Source organism: Blennius ocellaris (assembly GCF_963422515.1).
Source record: "Blennius ocellaris genome assembly, chromosome: 15".
NCBI classification, from domain to species: Eukaryota; Metazoa; Chordata; class Actinopteri; order Blenniiformes; family Blenniidae; genus Blennius; species Blennius ocellaris.
The window spans coordinates 3354371-3374601 of record NC_137664.1 but is presented as its reverse complement, the minus strand read 5'-3'; the positions used below and the strand labels follow the sequence as shown (position 1 = coordinate 3374601).

Below are 20231 nucleotides of genomic sequence, written 5' to 3'. Positions count from 1 at the left end.
ATCTATTTATCTGCCTTTTTCTCCCTCTCTTTCTCCCGGGAGAACTTTAATAATGTTTGTCTGCAGCTGTGCGGTATATTCGTCTTGTGATCTCGCGTCCTCTCTGCCCCCTTTTCCCCCCCAAACTCATATGTAACCCATAGCGATTAGTCAAACTACTCCTTAGTGCTTTCTGATGTTTGTGTGCAATAATTCCTCTGTATGGCAACTCTAATGTAAGAGGAACCACTAAGAAAGAACAAACATTAAAAAAAAGCCACAATAAAATATATTGTGAAAAACACGTGTTGTTGCCTTTGTGTTTTTTTTAATATATATTTTCAATTCTAGAGATTTTTTTGTGAGATAAATACCACACAATTGTGTTTTTCTTTGATTTTCAGACTATTCATTCAAAAGATGTATCTTAACCCTCCAGTTCATGCATTTTATCTTATTCCCTTCAACATCTGGTTCTTCTGACAAGTTTGTTAGTCGTTCAACTAAATCCTGATCACCTTAAGAGGAGAAAAACTCTCTTTTTTTTTTTTAAATAAGAAAAACTAAAATAAACTGTGAACTAAGAGAATATTAGGTCGAGGTCTACACTTCCTGTTCACATTTCATCAAGGCTCATGTTTAATTTCCTTTTTCCAAATACAATGATGAGTGTGCATTTTATTCAATGCTTACGTCATCAAGAACCAAAGAAAAGGTCTCCACTGTTGCGACGAGAGTAAAGTTTACCTCAAAAATGACTAAAGTTGTTTGACAGAGGAAATCAAATCAAATTAAAACAAATGTTGAAATCCCCCATAAATCAAACACATAACATACTGATGGAATTCGCGCCAATGCCACAACTTCAATTCAAAGTGTTGACAGGCGAACAACTCAAATTTATAGACCAGTCATTCATTTTACAGGTTTTAAGACCACATATCATACATACATTGACACGGATACAATGATACTTATTTTTGAACACTTCCCTCCTATACCCCCATTAAAACTCCATCTATTATCATTATTAATTAGAAATGTACATCCCCCATCATAGTGATTGACTCATATCTGTTACGCACTGACTGCTGATAGGCTGTGAATGACATTGTAGACCAGGAGGGAAATTGCTTCTTGAGGCTCCCTGGGCGACAAGTGTCCCTGAAACCCAGACAGGATGAGGATTAATGTTCCCTCAGGGACTTCCAGGATGGACAGGGACTGGGGGCTCAGTTCCAATGGTTTATTCTGAGGGGATGGAACAAAGACAACATAAAACGAACTGTGAGAGGCTTTGCACACCATCCTCACATGCAAGTTGTAAAATGTACATCCTGACACTATGTCTTACTTTAATTTAGTCTTGGAGTGCGATGACTCCACCCCCTGAATATTTATACCATGATTTATTGAATTACAATAGTGTTTTTACAATCAACAAGTTCTTTTTTTTCAAGTTGTCTTTCGGTGACTGATCAGCTGCTTGCTTGTGGTAAATCATTGCACTGCACACTAGTTTTTATGCCAATCAATCCTTCATGTGAACCTGAGCCCTCCTTAATCGACAGTATGGATTTAACAAGGTGGACCTCTAAATGCATGAAAATATTTAAAACTAATCGAGAAGGTGGACACCAGCAGTCAGTGCTCAGTAGATGTGACGTTAAAAAGAGGATGAAGAACAAACAAACAAAAAAACACCACATGATTGTTGCTTTTGGATCATCCTGTTAGAAAGTATAGCTTGAGAATCTTCAAAAACTGTAAAACACAGCTGATATTTTTGAGTAAAAGTTCTCACATTGAATCCCTGTTGAGCCCACGGATGTGTAGATTGCTACGTGGTAAATAAGTGTAAAGAAGAAAGTTATTTAATGGAAAATAAGAAATTTTATCTCAATTACAACACTAGAAATGTAATTTCGTGCATCAGAAATTAAATATGACAGGAGAAGCTTGCTGAAATCTGGAAAAAACTACTAATTCAAGGCCTACTGAAGCACCTCCTGTGTGGAGTAAACTGAAGGGCGGCTCGGCTCAGACTCCCCGAAGAGCCTGATGGAGAGAACACCAAGAAGATCAAGAGAATGGGACGTGTCTCCACGACACAGAATGCTTTTGTTGTGCAGTGAGGGACACCCACCCGCCCCCCCCACCCCCCATCTCCACGTTGTCTGAGGTTTTCCAGCAAGTGAACAAGCTTCACTATTGGAGTTTTTGCACCAGTGAATGAAAAGCATTTCCCTTCTGTTCCGTTCTCCAATAAATTACTATCGCCCAAGTTATGCAAATCAGAGAGCATCTTCACCAACCATACCCAGAACACACGGCTACAGGAGTTTATGATTTAGTAGAAAATCAGTCGCCGGGTGAGTTCAACCTGCATTTCAACGTGCATTCTAAATCTCCCTGCAGATGGAAGCTAACCTATTTAATTGTCGTTCAAGGACAGCGGCTCTGAAATCTGTGGCACAGCCGGTCTATCGCAGTAATCAGCACCAGCTGTTTTTTTTCCCCTCTCTCCCTTCCTAAACTATTTCAGTGGGGACATTTATTAATGATGATGGGACACCCCAGGCACTTTCCAAAACCAAAGGGAAGTGCACACAGGGATAAATCAAAGGAGATGTAAGAGCTACTATCTGTCGGCGAAACCTGGCTCTTTGTCAACGGGAAATCAGAGCGCGAGCGCCGAAATAAACCCCCGCGAACAGAGCAACCCCTCCCTGTTGATTACTTCATTATCCTTACACTTAATGTGAGGCTGCCTCCACAGTAAATCCAACCTGTAGCTATAGATTGGCTGTCGGCGAGGCGGTGCTAAATCCATGCCCACATGTGGTTAAGCAGAGAGATGGAAGTCCACGGAGACGTACACACCTTGCAGGATGCTATAAATTATCCACGGCTTCGTATCTGATTGGCTGAGCAAGCAATCTCAGTTGGGTGGGCTGAGACCGTGTTGCCAAGGCAACAGCAGGGAACCTCCCTGTCCCAGCCCCAGTTTCTCTGAGCAATGCTCTCTTATCTCCACAGCTTGTCTAGGAAACACCTTAATCAAGCAAGAACCAGTTATAATAATCATGATATATGGACGATGGTGCACAGTGGCATCACATTTTGTGAGCTCATATTTTTTTTTTTGTGTAAATTTAAATGAAACTGCAAGTTATTATGATTCCAGTTGTATCCTAACATAAAGTTCCGTGATGAATGCGTGACCCAAACATGACCAAACTCATAGAAAATGCAGCGGAAGTCTCTCCTGAGGATGTACTGTAAGTCGATGGTTATGTAATACTGTGTAGGTCAGTGAGTGCATTAACTAGCGCAGGCTTTAGAGCAGACTGCAGCATCCTGCCTTAAAGCAATTACACCGAGTCCTGTTAAAATGATTTAATGCTGTAAAAAAAATAAGAGAATGGCTATTTTAAAAAGGTATCGTCTTCATTAAATAGGCTTTTGGCGAATTATTTAATTGGTTGATATTCTGGGTTTTTGCTTATTCTCTGTACATGACCTGCCTGTGGAGTTTAGAAATGCATCTACTGCAAAATCAGAATGACGTTTTTGACTCGGTTACTTCATTTGTTTTGATTCCCCTTTAAAACAGGGCGAAACATTTCAGAGGGATATTACTCCTTCTAAAAGACACACCTGTACACTAATTTTGTGCAAGTTTCATATAAAATAAAGATTTGCAATGAGATGGATATTATACAAAGGGATACTGCAAATACTTGTCCTCACATTAAAGCTGTTGTAAATTCAAATAAAACTCTTCGGCATAGATGATCAACTTTATAAGGGTTCCGTGATGGAGCTGCTTTTATTGCATCACAATACACTGCATAGGCATACTTTATGCGGGGATCAGTGAGTGTATATTTCAGAAATATAACATAATCTGTATGTGCCTGTCTTAAACAGAAACTATACTGTTGATACATTGAAAACAGTATAGAGTCATTTTAGTCAACTTACTCTTTGACACAATTTCTGCAGGATTGCTGTGGCACTTTATCATCCTTGAATAGTTTTCATGTTCATGTGGTACTTTGGCTCCAAAAGCCTTTTGTGGGTTTGGTGTGGGGAGTGCCAGTCAGTCTCAACCCTCTTATTCCTCCAAAACTTGTAATGCAAATAAGCAATCAGAAGTTTAGATAGATGTATTTATTTATTTATTTAGGTATGATATAACAATAACTGCCCAGATTACTGTAAAGTCAGCAGGGGATATTTATACTTTCATTTATATGTCCCACGCATTATTGTAACACATAATAATATATCCTGTATACAGACGCTTCAAAGTCAGCAGGAATGTTATGCAATGCAAAAGCACCACCTGCTGGTTAAAATGCGAATGTGCTTTAATTGTGGTTCAAAAGAAAAATAAATAAATATTGCGATATTTTTTTCGTATAATGTACCAAAATTAAACATAGTTTAATCTACCTGTCAGAAAATATTAATGACAATAAAAACATATATCCGCAATTTCAGTATTTCTGAACTTTCGGCCCACTTCGTCTGACAGTGCGGCGCCATGATGGGTGATACCAATTGTAAATCCAACCGCTGGTGTCATATTAAATAATTATAAAGTCACACGCGGGTTCGAAAGTATTGTAATTAAGATATTCACAAAATTAGTTATTTTTTAACTCATTTGTTGGTGTTTTATGATTGAAAATGTGGTTTTAAACTAAAACTTGATTTCCCAATAACTCCCCTCTTGTTTTCGTCGTCGTGGTACGGCCAGTGGGCAACATGGCGCTGGGGAGACTTGGCAAATGTTGTCGGTCGTTACTTCACGAGTCCTCCAAACGAGTCTTCTGTGGAGTTTCACTTCCAGCCGGGCTTGAGAGATGTTTAGGAGGTAAGATAGACACGATTTCCCCACGCGTGTCTTTTCTCAAACACGCGTGGCAATTAAGAAAAGCGCGTGTCGCGGATGGTGTCAAGCAATAATCCTGCAAAACAATCAAAACACGAAAACAGGGAAAGTAAAATCCACCAAAAAAAAACGTCTGTATGTGAATGAATACTACAAGGACTGCGGGCTTTTAAATCACACCTGCATGGCTCAATCAAATAAGTTCATTCAAATGGCATGAGTCAGGCACAGTGCTGTTTATTGTGCTCTTGGGATGTTTTTGAATAAGCACTTTAACTTTAGTTGTGTTTTTTATATTTTAAGAAACAAATACTTGCAGTTGCATTGAAATGTATTTCTTGGAAAACGATTATTACGATTCTAAAGACAGGTAAGGCATCACAGTGATCATAAAATACAGTATCTATAGATGGATCAGAGATCATGTGTACATCAGCTGCAAAAAAAAAAAAATATGTATGAAAGAAACTAGCTGAGGGTTTTTACAGGGCCTTAAGTATTCAGGAACTTCATATTTCAGTTTTAATCTTGAACTGTTGGGGATCGGGATGCTTGATGTTTGGCAAGTCAGTCAGTGAAGCAAAGACTCTTATTTGAGTCTGTTGGTAACAAACACTGATCAGGAAACGTTCTATTATCTTTGTTTTTGTCTCTGTAGCAAAGAGGCACCTGCTGTCAGAAGATGTTGTCAAACTACAGACCTTCCAGCAGAAGAAGCTGGCTGTGGCTCACCTTGCTGCTGGATCGGAGGGTAAAATGTCACGTGCATGTTCATAAGAGCACTGTGTTGCAAATTCTAATGTTTATAGTTTGTTTTGTTTGAATTTACAGGGAGTTTTATTGACTTGTTCAATCAGAAACTGAAAAGGAATGAGCTGATTCTGCGTGATGAGCTCAAGCTTCTTCTTCACCTGTGCCAGTCTCCAGACGACATGCTGATCGCCAAAGATGCCATCTACAGGTACACAACATGCAAACATGCATACCAGCACAGTGGAAAAGTGCCATGCTGTGTTACAGAGATGAAATACAAAGCGTTCGAGAGACAAATAGAATTGTGTTTCATGTAATTAAAAAAAAAATAGACAAAGAAATATCATCAAAAGCTGTTTATTTGCAAAAACACACTTTACTATCATAAAAGTAGTTATGTGACATATCATATTAAAGGCATGACAAGCTTTGCATTGTTGTAACTTTGACATCTCCAATTTATTTGTAAATAAAGTGAAGCATTATTGTAGCATGAAAAGCCACTTTTGTTCCTTTGGGAGTCGGTGAGAGAGTAAATATTGATGATAAAGTGAGCTAAAAGACAGAGAATGGAGCATTTATATTTGCTGAATAATTTTCCATAGCTGAGGATTGGTTATTTGCAACAGTTTATCTTGCATTGTCTTTGCGAAGTGACATTTTTTGGGTGTAATAATAAACTTTAAAAGTTTTTTTTTTTTTTTTTTTATGATACTCTTCTGACTTTAGCCCTCTGTGTATTTGTGCTATTCTTACACTTTTTATTTATACGTGTGTGTATATTTATTTAGCTTTTAACAACGTCTCAAATATCTGAACCTCAAATAACGAATCATTTAAATAACTCTCTCAAGGTATCACTCAGAGAACCGTAACTTGATGTACGGAGATTTCAAGTTTGGCCCACTTTTCATGCGGCTGTGCTACGAGCTCGGCCTGGAGAGTATGGCTGCTGCTACACTGACAGATGAGGTAAAAATCTGAGCCCCGATATGCACTGAAACAACAATGAAGAGTTGACTTTTAGCAATAAAGGTTCCCCTCTCCTCTCCGGACAGAGCATGAAAGGATTTTTCAGTGACTCCACCTCCTTTAACATCGCCATAGACATGTTATTCCTGAAAGGTTCATTTGAAAGTGAGTAGCGATTTGAACTTTTGGTATTTCCTTTGCAATTAAAGTGAAAAACGTGACCCAAATGTTTGGAATATTTGATTGTTTGCAGCTGCTTTGGAGGTACTAAAAACCATGAGAAGCCAGGGGATCGCCTTCAACAAAGACACAGTGACACTGGCAACTGGTACCTGCTATAAACTGGTAATACTTCAACCCACTGTACAGCTGCAATATCGTTGCTTTTTTTTTTTTTTTGAAAGGGTTTCCCAGATTGTCGTGTTGTGTTTTGTGTTGGCTAGAATACCGCCGAGTCCTACAGGATGTGCACCACTCTGATAGAAGAACAACAGTCTAAAGGGAACTTCATCCCCAGACATGCGTATTGCTTTGCCACGGCATTGGCACTTCGACGGGTGGGTTTCATTTCCAGGCGTACACGGAGAAACGCATGAATGGTGTTGACAGCCCGTGTACGTTCTCCTTTTGTTTTCCTTCAGAGTGACCTACAAAAAGCGCAAATGCTGTTTTCCCAAATTATGAACACCGACAGCAGACTTTGTCAAAACTTTAAGGTAAACATAAGGCATTCTAATTGTTTTCTTGGGTGTGATTTCTAATGAGTTCATGGATTGGTTTTTTTCTTTTCTTTTCTTTTAACTGTGTTTTAGGTTGTTTTATTGGTGATGTCCGGAGCCATACCAGACACATTGTCCATTCTCTCAGCTGCCATGTCTCCAAAAAGCCCGTATTTTGTGAAAAAGCCCGAGTTTTCACAGGAAGTGGTACGTGAAAGTCGGCTTTTGCATGTGCACGATTCAGCCAAAAGTTACAACAATTAGGTTTTGCTGACTTATATAAATCAGTCATAAATCCAACATTTGTGAAAGCGCTCGTCTGTCCGGCCTCCTGCGATCTATTTCAGGTGGATTTGCTAAGGTTGCGGAGCGAGAGAAAACCAATACTGGAGAGGGTGGAGCAGATAGTGACTCAGCTGGAACAGTGCGGTCAGGTGACTCGGCAGACCCTGGACGACATGCTGTGCCGCACCCCCACTGGGAAAAGGAAACAAGAGCCAATCGTAGAGGAGAGAAGGAAAAGCCGACGGACTCTGAGGCCATTGAACTCTGCACTGGTCTCAGAGTGAACGCACAGTTTTTAACACTATGGCTTCGATTAGAGTTGATTTCATCACTAAACTAAACAATGTAGTATCAGAGCTGTTACATCCAGAGATAAAATAATCACCAGTCTTCATGTAATGGATGCAGATGAAAGAGGGAGAAATTTTGCTAATTTTGAAACGTTTATTTTTGTACTTAACGATCAACATCATCATCATCATCAGGTCAACACATCATCTGGGAAAAAAAGCATTGATTGAAGTACAAGTGTGTAATGTAATGCCATCTCATGGTGAATTTATGAATTTCAGCACTGCACCTCTAAACCATAAACTGACCGGCAGCCCAGCTCTTGACATCGATGTCCATTTTATTCTCCACCCCTCTTTGTTTGGATGATCTACCTCTTAAATACACGTACATCCCTCTGCAGACTGGTCCTTTGCTCTATCTTGACAGTATTTTGGTCTAAACCAGAAATGCAAACTTTTTAATGGGTATTTGCAAAGATTTTGTTCCATTGTCTCTGGTGATTCGGGAGAAATGTAAAGTATGTGTCTATTTATGTGAATGATGATTAAAGGTCCATCAGATATTTAATAAAACCAAAACTTGTTTTTTCTTTGCTCTACTCAGCTGCTATAAAAATATTTTTTTAGACTTTGTAAAGGTACTTTTGTTATTTAAATCTTGACACAACAAAAATTCTGTTTTTGTTGTTAAAATGTGAAACTATTAGTTTTTTTTAAGTTTTGCCATTGAAACCTAGAATAATTTTATACTATAGATTACATTTTTTTATTTCCACTTTCTAGTCCAAACATTAGAAGAATGTACCAGTTGCAACTTTGATTTTTTTGTCATTTATGGATGCCTCCTCAACAATAACTCTTGGTAAAAAATAAATAAATAAAAAGCATTACTAATTCTAGCTCCGCCCCTGATTGTTGAACACTTGGTTGATTGTTCAAGTCCACAAGTTCGTTGTTAAAATTAAATGTTCAAAAATGGCTAAGATAGTTTTATCTCTTTTATAAGAAGCATGAATGTGTTTACGTATATAATTACACCCCAAAATCTGCCTGTTTGAACACAACCCGCATGTAAACAAACGGTGACGTCACATTCAAGCGCCGCCCACTCCGCTCCCTCTACTGGTCCGAGATCTCCGAGGCGCTATTATATCCAAAGCGAAGCCGTGGAGTCGGATAAATCCACAAAACGGGGATTTAAGTTTGTCTTGAATTACTTTGTGCTCTCAAATGTTATTTTGAGGGCACACGCGACGGTGAAATCCACTCTTAGCGGCAGCCAAGGGGCGCTGCTTTGTAGCGTCAGCTAGCCGGTTAGCCGCAGCTAACTCAAAATTACAGCAAAATAACAAAAAATTCAATTTAAAAAAACGAGCTCTAAAGTTTAACGTAGAGCACAGGAATAGGTCGTGGTGTCGTTTGGGAGCGAGTGAGCGTTGAGTTGGTGGCGCCTCGCTTCACTTAATTTGGATAAAGGCGCTGACATCTGTAAATACTGTAGCTTTAGCACGTTTAGCTCGAAGGGGGGGAAGAAAAGGACAAAATGAGCAACGAGGAGACGACAGCCGCTTCAAAACCCCCCGCAGAAGACGATGGCATGACCTGGTGGTACAGATGGCTCTGCAAAATAGCCGGAGTTTTGGGAGGAATATGTAAGTCAAGTCCGATTTCTTATCACTTTTTAACCCCCCCCCCCCCCCCCCCCCTTCCTCTGTTTGAATAATAAACCTTAATCCTGCGAGAGCGACATACTTATATTTGTCTTATCAGCACGTTTTGACACTACTCATTATGGGATGTCGTTTACGTTGCATTGATTTATGAATAGCTGCATGAAAAGCATGTTTTTGCTGCTGAATATGCCGCACTGGAGTTGCTGTGCCACTAAACAAAAGCCTTGTCACAGAGCTCATTGTCCCCCCCACTGCTGCAGTCACTGTGTGGGCACCGCCTGCTCGCCTGGTGGCTCATAAACCCTTTTCCATAACAGCTTGTTATATTACCTATAACTACGTTGAAATCCTCTCTTAGGAGTATAACATTAGCCTGAAGTGATTGGGTTTGCAGTTTTGTTGTTTTGTTTTTTTCCCCCCTTCACACTGACACCAGAGTCACAGCCTCAGTATCACATTAACAGCTGCATAGTCAATGGGCTTCTCTATTATTAAAAGCAGGCTGGAGCAGAATATGCAGTGTCCCAGTGTCTCAAACCAGTCTGGGCTTGTCAGACTCTCAGTCGATCTGCTGTGTTTTCCTTCTGCAATTCGGTATTTTAAGCTCTGAGGCTTACTGCATCTCAGATATCGCACCGAGCTGGTGTTTTATTTAACATATTCAACTCTTCCAATCATAGTTATTGCCACATGGATTTTTTTTTTGGGAAGCTCTAACTTTATATCCAGTGGCCATAGTCCATGAAATTGAAGTTGCAAATATAAGAATGCGTAAAGGAAATGCGAATATAATCAAGATTTGTTTGTTATTTACACTTCTCATAATATATATATATATATATATATATATATATATATATATACTAGAAGTTTCAAAGCATTTAAAAAAGAATAATCGTGATAGTTATGGCAAAGATATCTGATCTTGATCTGATAAGATGTTTTAACACTGGAGTTTTGATATTTTACTCAGAAGCTAAAGTTTTGAGGGAAATACTTTAAGATTTCAGCCTATGTATACTATTTGTACACATGTTATGGGGAACATTTCTTTTGTATTATATTGTTTTAAGAAGCACCTGTAAACATATTTCAACTTTTATTGCTACATGATTTGAAAAGAAATTACGTCTGAACCTCTATTAATTAAATGACTTTTATCAAAGTTATTTCATTAAAACAAAAGCACAATTACTCATACATTTCGTTCAGTTTAGCCACTGATTTAAGGAGATTTTACTCATAAGAGATTTGCTCTTTCTTCTCTTTACAGCGGTACAATTTCCTCTAACTTAGCTCAGAAAGTGTCCAGCAGATTTTAAAGTCATTTTAAGAAATACAGAAAAAGAAAAAAAATTGATTGTATTTAATTCGTTTGCTTTTCTTTTACTTTAAATGTGAATTCAAGTAAATGTATATGTAGGACAATTTTAAAGTTTCTCATGAAACGGAGACACTGATCTCATTGTGAAGAAATTTAAAATCTTTGGAAAGTCCAAGCAGTAAAATTTTGTTTTTTAAATGTCAGTAAGTTTATTTATTGATTTAACTATGGGAAAAACATTAGAAGTAGTTTGTAAATATTTAAGAATATTGTTAAAGATGAGCCCAATGTATAAAAAGGACATCACAGAAAAATCCAAGTTAAATTTTGAAAAACTACAAATAATTTAACATGTTCAAATCTGCTGGAATAAAGTAAATATCTTTGGGCGTGCTCCAGTTTTTTTTTGACAAATCAATACTTCTCTTTACACAGTGTGACTTCAACTCACACGGCGCTTCATTTTTCTAGCTGTTAATTCCAACTCAAATGGACTTATTGAGTCAAATGGGTAGAAATGGACACTAATAAACACACAGCCAGTTGTTTTCAACAGTTTCTCTGCCTTTACAGTTCTATGAGGATCTTCTTTTTTTTTTTTTTTTAGCTTTCTTCTTTACGGATTGCAACAGAATGTTCTGATCTGTTTTAACATGTCCACCACATGCAGTCCAATTTAATATTAAGAATGTGCGACTGTAAATACAAGCGATGACACACTCGGATCCTGAATATTTGATGCACTACAAACAGAATTACAGGTTGGAAAAACCTGCAGTTCCCTTTTGGGGGGAAAAAAACGCCACATTTTCACAAACTTCTTTAATTTCCCTTGTGATTAATGATCTGTCTATATATCGTGATGCTGATGCTATTTCATTAACAATAAAGTAGAAAGGTGTCACTGATTTCTTTACTACAAGCATCACATGCTCGCTTCCGAAATGTCCTTCAGGATTACGTTCTTGCAAATGCCTCATTTCCATACAGATACTTTTGCAATTGATTGACAACTGTTAATTATGTTTGGGGTTTTTTTTTTTTAGAGGTCTGGGACTGAGATCTTTGGTGTTAATTACTTTATTCTGACGCCACCTCTCCATTGTGTTTCGATGTCAAGCTGCAGGTTATTTCCAGAACGAGCAGAAAGCCCCACATGTAACACATCATTAAGGCATCTTCACTGCTTTTTTTTTGTTGTTGTTGGTTTTTTTTTTTTTTTCTGATCTCATATTGCAGACTGTGGGTGTGAGGCAGGCCCCGTTGGCCCCTTGTGTCAAGCAAACCTCCCACACTCTCCTCCACAGGAAAATGCTGCAGAGAAAAGATTAAAAGTTTTAAAAACAAACAGTGTGCAAAAGAAAGAAAGGAAAAAAAAAAAAAAATAATAATTTACGATGCCCAGCTTTTTGGCGTGCAGCCTGCTTTGATTTTGGGCACAATCAGTGTTATAAATGCAATGTGGATAATTAGGTCTTAAGTCAAACATTTTTCATGTTTTCCACATTGCTGATTTTCTCCTGCTGCTTTCAGGTTAATGGAATTACTCACCCAGCAGCATGCGTGACTGTGATCCTCGTGCTTTATGGTTGAAGTCAATGTGAGATAAATGTTCCGCTGACAACATACGGTCTCCATCGGGCCGTGATCTGCTTCATCTCTTATATTAATCCCTTTTTTTTTCTCTCTCTCTCTCTCTCTGTCTTGTCTGACTCATGCAGCCTGTGCCATCGCGGGAGTGTGGAACTGTGTCACTGTGAACCCTTTAAACATTGCTGCTGGAGTATGGATGGTGTAAGTCTCCAACACAGTCACATATAATTACATATTATTAGTTTTCGATAGATTACACAACAAGCCAGGATGTATAGAAGCAGAAACAATACATTTGTGGTGTTTAGGGTGCAATGTAAATGCAATTCTTCAAAAAACCTCTGGTTTCTTTCCACAGTCTGACGATAAGCATTTGAGTTTAATTTGCGTTTCTCAATTTCAAAAGTGTGAATCTGAGTATGTGTGTGTGTTACTATCTATATTTGTCACAGATCTGACCTGGACTGGATAAGGCTTTATAGAAGTTGAACGGATGGATGGTTAATTTCAGATTGGCCCCCTCAGGTGGATTCGTTTATAATCGCTCCTTCTGACAGATTTAAACTAAAAAGGCAGTGAAGTTGACACCTTTTTAAGGAATCGTTTCTGGGTTGTTTTTTTTTATTATGTACATGTGAAGTATTGATGAGGCTTTACAGTGTGAAGCGGCGAAACCAAAGTTGCACTTAAACAGCGGTGAGCTGTGCAGTCTGCACTTTCCCAGCACCACAATCTTTATTTTATTTTATATTTTATATATATTTTTAATTTTATATTTTATTTATTTGTTTTATTTTACTTTTTATTTATTTTTATTATTTCTTAAAACTTTTTTCAATTTAATTTAATTTAATTTAATTTATGTATTTTATTTTATTTATGTATTTTATTTATTTTATTTATTTTATTTATTTTATTTATTTTATTTATTTTATTTATTTTATTTATTTTATTTATTTTATTTTAACAAACAGACAAACGAGCAATGCCCCCCCATCCCACACAGCAGCGCGACCCATCAAACAGGAAAAAGTCTGAATAAATAATACCTCAACAGTTCACCAGTAATATTTCACAAGATCATTTTGAACCATATTTAGCACTATTAAATGGGTTTTCCGTGTCATAAATGTAGAAATAACTGACCAAAACGATGAGCTTTTCAATTATATTCCAATTTCATTTTAAGCCGTTAGATCATAGCTCCTTTCAGCGTGGCAGAAGTTTCCCTAAACGCCACGGCCCGTCAAGATTCCAGTGCATTGCGCGCTTGTTGCATTGCTTTTGCGACGTCCGTCGCTCCACCCACTGCTCAACCATCTAAACTGTGTACACGTGTGTTAACGAAGGGAAGCATCCCAAAGAAAATCCACCAGCGATTTGCATGTCGGCCGAAAATGAACTGGACGTTGACGACGACACGTTTTGTGTGAGATGAAAATCCACGCTGTGCCCTCACTGCTCTTTGTGCCACTTCTCCTCCCGGCTCCAGACTGAACGCCTTCGTGCTCTTCCTCTGTGAAGTCCCGTTCTGCTGCCAGTTCATAGAGTTCGCCAACGCGGTGGCGGCCCGCGCGGACAAACTCAAACCCTGGCAGAAATCCTTCTTCTACTGTGGGTAAGAAAGAAAAAAACAACAAAAAAACGCGCACTGGACGCATCGCAACGTCCTTTTAAAAGCCTTGAAAGTATGATTCTTTTTTTTTTTTTCCTTCTGGTTGTCTGCAGGTTGGCCCTGTTCCCCGTCTTCTTGAGTTTCTCCTTCACCACTTTGTTTGGGAACGCCATCGCCTTCGCCACGGGGGTTCTGTACGGCCTCGCGTCTCTCGGCAAGAAGTAAGTCGCGCATTTCTCCCAAGAGAATCAAAAAGGACGACATCCTTCAGACTGTAAAATGCTCATATCTCTTTTTGTCCTGCTCTTAAAACAGACTCCCATATTAAACACGCTTGATTTTATTTTGAGAGTGTGTGTGTGTGTGTGTGTGTGTGTGTGTGTGTGTGTGTGTGTGTGTGTGGACTTGCTAACAATCCTAATGAGAGTCTTTAATCAATCTAATGAGCTGCTGACGGGGCGAGTGCGTTGATGGCCTTCGTTTTTGTTTCTCTCCTCCCCTTCCTAACCTGTTCTTACCATCCCCTCCTCCTCCACTCTCTCGTTTGCTCTCGCCCCCCCCCCCCAGGGGAGACGCGGTGACGTACGCCCGGCTGCAGCACCAGAAGCAGGGCGACGAAGAGAGGATGACGGGAACGACAAACGCAACTCCAGAATGAACCCTCGTCCTCCTCTTCCTCCTCCTCCTCCTCCTCCTACTACTACCTCTTCCTCCAAGACCTTTTACTTTGAATCCCGTCACTACAGAGCAACTTTTTATTTATTCGACTCCAAACTGCTGCGTCCTGACAGATTTTGTTCCCAAATCGGTGTTGGATTAATTTCTCCTTATTTATCATTTTTGACTTCGTACCTCGTGTTTGTTTGAAACTTACTGTTGTAATAATGTGAAACGGACGGGCTCTGCAGTGTGCGCCACTTTATTTATTTATTATACTTTTTTTTCCTTTTTTTTTTCTCTAACCTTTAAAAGCCTTCCGGGAAGCGTGAGTAAAATTAATGTGTCTGTACCGCCTTCAGGCTCTTCAGTGTGACTTTGAGGCTGCGTTTTAGGAGTTGTGTGGCGGAGGGAGAGCGGCGCGTCGACATCAGTCAAGCGGTACTCGGCGCCGTTGTCATTCGGGATTTGGCAGCCGTCCCGCACTCGACTGCGGTGGGTAGATTTTCATTTGTGGGTCCGGCAACGTCAGCAGAAATCGACAAAAAAACAACATCCAGGTAAAATGGTGCAAGTAGCACAAAACGAGATGCAAATGTTCGAAATCTTGGTACAAAAAGGGCTGCAGAGCTGGATTATCAGTTCCACAGAGGGCTTCTTAAAAATGTTTGATCTCAGAACAAATAGTGGACGTGTATATCTTTGTTTTCCTTTGATATCTTTTTTTTTTTTTTAATAGTGCATACATTATCCACCACTTGATTAAACAAAGACCAAACACAGAGAAACACACTCATTTAGTATTAAGTTGGTCATTAACTGAACCTGAACTCTTCTCCCCGTGAGATCAGAGATCACTACTTCACAACCTACTTCCTTAGTAACCACCGTCATTGAAAAAGATTGTTTTTAAAAAATAGTCTTCTACCTTAACCGCGTCTTTGAATTTGAAGCGAAAGACGCATTAAGGTTTTCCCCACTTTTCCTCAAGAACGAAAGTCTTAAAATAAACAGACTCTAACCCCTCCCCACAAAGTAGCAGAGTGATTCTAGTATCATGTCCGCCGGTTGCACACGACTCTGAACCGCAGCCCGAGTGCATTCGTTAAACGTACACAGGGATATTTTTAACAAGGCGGGAATGTATCTGTCTGGTATACCCAAAGATAAAGACCTCTTATCTTCTATTTTTGTTGTGGGCTTTTTATATATTTATTCTTTCTTTTTTTTTTCTTTTCTCAGTTGGGACACGAAACCATTTGCGTGACTCGGCCGGTTTACATGTGGAAGCTGTTTTTCACTGTGTTATTTTTAACGAGAAACCTGAATGTGCTCTCCTTTAAACAATATTTTGTAACTTGTTTTTCCTTTTTGGACTTACTGTGTTAATGAATATGTACTGATCCCTGTCCACCCTGTTTACACGACAACGTTTCACGTGACAACACCGAATCCCTTAAAAAAGAAAAGAAAAGAAAAAAGATGTGTTCACGCTGCAGCAGCGGACACACTGATGATGTAGTTAGTCTGCCGGGCCACTGGGGTGCGCTGTTGCTTGATTATGTAAAGAAACCACACCGACGTGTGCGGAGAAGAATACGCTATAAACGTGGAAAAAAATAGAGAGAACCCGACCTCCGTATGGACTGATGACGTATCGGATGCTATCATGGGTGAGTCTCAACCATAAAACTACTGATACGAACGATAAAACTAGAACAATTGACCTCAAGTAATTCCACGACGGGCCGCCATGTTTGTTTACAAGTGGAGGCGCGCATGCGCTGTAAGAGCGTTCTGGCTGTAGGAAGGAATAGCGACCGTGAAAGAATCTTTCCACCTTAGGAGCCGGTATTAAAACTTTATTAAAATACCGGTGTCATGTAAACAGACCCCCCCCCCCCCCAAGTTGTGCAGATACACTCGCATTCGTTGTCGTGTAAACGGGGCCCAATTCGTTCCCTCTACTCGAATCCTTTCACAGCTGGTTGAGGAGAAAATGGATTTATTCAGGGAGTCATTGGCTCCGGCAGGGTTTCGCTTCGTCTCTCGAGTTGAGGTGTGGCTGTGGCCTGTCACGTTGGTTTTGGGTTATATAATTTTTTGTCGTCGTTGTCGGGATGCTTTTTGGACTCGCAGTCATTTCACACTCGCATCACCAGCTCTCAGGTTATCATACCGAATGGCACACAGCATTTTTAAACCTCAGATCATAAGCAGAAGCTCAAGCTTTTTTGGAAAAGCTTTCATGAAACACTTGTGATGCGTTCAAAACGTGCACAAGCAGCATACACAAGTGTGAAAACGCCACATGGCCACCAGCTACAGTTTGAACACTACAGCCTCCTCAGCCAGCCGTCCACTATACTTTGACTCTTCGTGCTTTCGCCGTCGCGGAGTGTGTGTGTTTCGCTGTGAGGGACGTGTGTGTGTGTAAAATGTGTGTCGTGAATTAAACTGACTTGCTACTGTTATTACCATTGTGTCGGTGCTTTTATTTTGATGGGATTCATGAGTACGTTCACCGTGATCTGCTCCTCTCATCTGGGAACTTTATACACTGTTTCCCTTGTAAACGAAACAGTGTTTCGTTTATTCAGTTTTCCCTTTTTTCTCTCTTATCTCTTTTTCATTATTTTCTTCTTCCATTTTTCTCTTTTTTCAATTAAAAAAATAAAAATTTCTTTATATGTTTCCCTTTTTTCCTTCAATCTCTTTTCACTTGTATTCCCCTTCCATTTTTTCTGTTTAAAAAAAAAAAAATAAATTCTAAATATTTCTTTATATTTTTTCCCTTTTCATTTTTTCTCTCTTTTCGCTTTTTCCTTATTTTCTTCTTCCATTTTTCACTTTTTTCATTTTTTTTCTAAATATTTCTTTATGTTTTTCAGTTCATGTCTTTCCCTTATTTTCTCCTTCCATTTTTCAGGTTTTTTTTTACAAAATTTCAAATTTTTCCCCCCCTCGAAACAGTTTTTTTTTTTTTTTTTTCCAATAAACCCCTATTACTACGACAGTTAAAAGTAAAAATATTTTATTTGTTCACACTCAGACGACACATCTTATTTTTCCCCTTTCGGTTCATCGAATACTTTCACTTTCCTGCGAGATGCACGTCAAGCACGGGACAGATCTCACCGCTTTATATTTCATCCGAATGTCAACATTTCTTCCTTTTTATTATTGATCAAAGAACAGCATCTAAAAAAAAGTGTTTTTCAAGTCGCGGGCACCAAAACAATCCTCACAACGTGTCATCCGCTCATCACAGGAAGTCGAGATGCCCCGGGGTTGCCACTTTTCTTTTTTCTCTGTGTATTTTTTCGCTGCTTTTGATTGTTTTTGCCTCTGAAATTATGTTTATTCTCTCTGAGATGAAAAGGAAATTCAGTTTTAGTTGACATTCGCGGGAATATATATTCCCTACGCATTTTCCTCTTGAGGCGTTAAAGAGACGTGAATGATCTTATAGTTACCAGACTTATTTTAACTGTTGTTTTTACTGACTACCGTTGCCTGCAGTGCAATGATGTTTTGAGTTCTTCTTTGTGGATTAGCCGTAAAAAACCAGATGAGACACGAGGAGTTAAATGTCAATTTATTCATAATGAGTGGATTCTTCTTCTATGCTCCTTTTATTCGCTCTTATGTAAGAGACATGGACCTCATCTGTCTTCCTTACTGATAATTTCTAAACATTATAATGCATTTGAAGAAAACATTATATACAATTATTACTACAATATTGTGGAACTAGAGGCATAAAAAAATGGGAACTATGGAATGCATTAAATAGTCGCTCTAAATTTTGTACTTTGTTAAATAACCTTTTACAGTTTGGTGTTTCCCCAGTATAGATCATAATGAGCACCGGGTTAAAACAGTAAAAGTTTCTATTAGAGCCAATATGCACTGTTATAAAGATAAAACATTCATTTTCACATTTCTGCATTGATTAGTCATTTAGAGCATTTTAATGTCAATCCATTCTAGTTGATGGATTGAAGGAATTATTTTTTGCTGTAAATGTTTATTAAAATCATTAAATACAAATTAAGTGTCACACAATGAGTTGAAAACTGTAAAACTGATCATTTCTTTACATCTAACCAATGACCCATTTAGTCGCCGTAGCCTGAGATTTATTGAAGAGGAAAATCCAAAGTATCTTTTAATTATAGTACTGTTAATTGATGTTATTCTGACAAACAACTATTAACATTTTAGCATACATTTACCGTAAGCACATTATTTCAACATTAACACCGCCTCATCAAGATGACTTGAGGCCTTTTGATCCATCCATCCATCCATCCATCCATCCATCCATCATCCATCGTCTTGCCAAGTTTTGTATGATTGTTTTGCACTCCAGAAACAGACGATTCACACAATTTCAAGGTTTGTTGATGATAAAAATGAAATATTATTGATATATTTGAAAAGGTGGCAGAGAGTTGTACGAAAATTGAGGACTGGGATCAAGGAAAAAAAACTGGATTTAGTGTGCAGAAATTAATTTCAAAACTTCTTAATGTGACTGAATCTTTCCGCCAACAGAGGGCGCTGCTGCATTATTTCTCTTAATGCGTCTCCAGAATTTAATCAGGGATCTAATTATGTAATAAGTGGTACAAGATGAAGGTACAAAGGAAAGACAATTCTTTAATTATTTCTGCAGTCAATCAAAGGTTGTGTCTGACACCCCCCCCCCCCCCCACACACACACACACACACACACAAACAAATTATTAATGTTAATACCAGCGTTCACAGGCACTGCACTCATATTACAAGAAGAAGAAACCTAATAAATACTGAAGGTTATGAGTCTCAAACTCTTGTGTAAACTGAGATTAGTTGCAGAAACAATTTATCATGCAGGTGATATTAAGTGAGCGAATATTATCGACTAATACATTGCACTGAGTTCTTGTGGGGAATTTGTCAGGATGATGAAAATGACCATTAGTGTGACTCTTGGGTCGTAACCGCTCCGAGATGTGAAAATGCAGCCGTGAAGAGTGAAATAAAACCTGAAAGAAAACTTTGATAAGGAGGGAAAAAACGAACAGCCGCAGGCTCACTGCCGGCGGTGGAATCACCAAATGAGGCAATATGAAATAATGTGTCTGGAGATCTAAAAGATGGGAAATAAGAAAGAAGGGGAGAAAGAAAAACTACATTATGTGAAATAGAGACGGACAATAGCAAAAGAGGAACTGTGATATTTTAATCTGACATATGAGGTGAAGCTGCCCGCTGTAAAAAGTAAATGTACTGAGGTATTGTGGATATAAAGGACCAAAAAATCAATATATACGTATCTTATATATACTGATCGCTGAGAAATAAAGAATTATTACAACATTTTGTTATGCATTTGAGCGAGTATGTTATATAAAAGAGAGACAGACAGTAGCAAGGCAAGTACTTACTGGTAGTTACAAGAGTAAAACTTTATA

General features: G+C 38.7%; 2 protein-coding genes across 2 annotated transcripts; both read left to right on the top strand.

Moving 5' to 3' along the window:
* The first annotated feature begins 4749 nt into the window (after positions 1–4749).
* On the top strand, positions 4750–8317 carry ptcd2 (pentatricopeptide repeat domain 2). The gene is made up of 10 exons (XM_080510047.1): positions 4750–4864; positions 5541–5633; positions 5714–5843; positions 6490–6607; positions 6694–6772; positions 6861–6952; positions 7051–7164; positions 7249–7323; positions 7420–7533; positions 7674–8317. The coding sequence occupies exons 1-10, from the start codon at positions 4756–4758 to the stop codon at positions 7893–7895; spliced, it is 1146 nt and encodes a 381-aa protein (XP_080366173.1). The 5' UTR covers positions 4750–4755; the 3' UTR covers positions 7896–8317.
* Positions 8318–9190: 873 nt separating this feature from the next.
* Positions 9191–17204, top strand: cacfd1 (calcium channel flower domain containing 1). The gene is made up of 5 exons (XM_080509804.1): positions 9191–9556; positions 12623–12695; positions 13987–14112; positions 14223–14330; positions 14677–17204. Exons 1-5 carry the CDS (start codon positions 9448–9450, stop codon positions 14765–14767), a joined length of 507 nt encoding a protein of 168 aa, XP_080365930.1. The 5' UTR covers positions 9191–9447; the 3' UTR covers positions 14768–17204.
* Positions 17205–20231: the final 3027 nt, after the last annotated feature.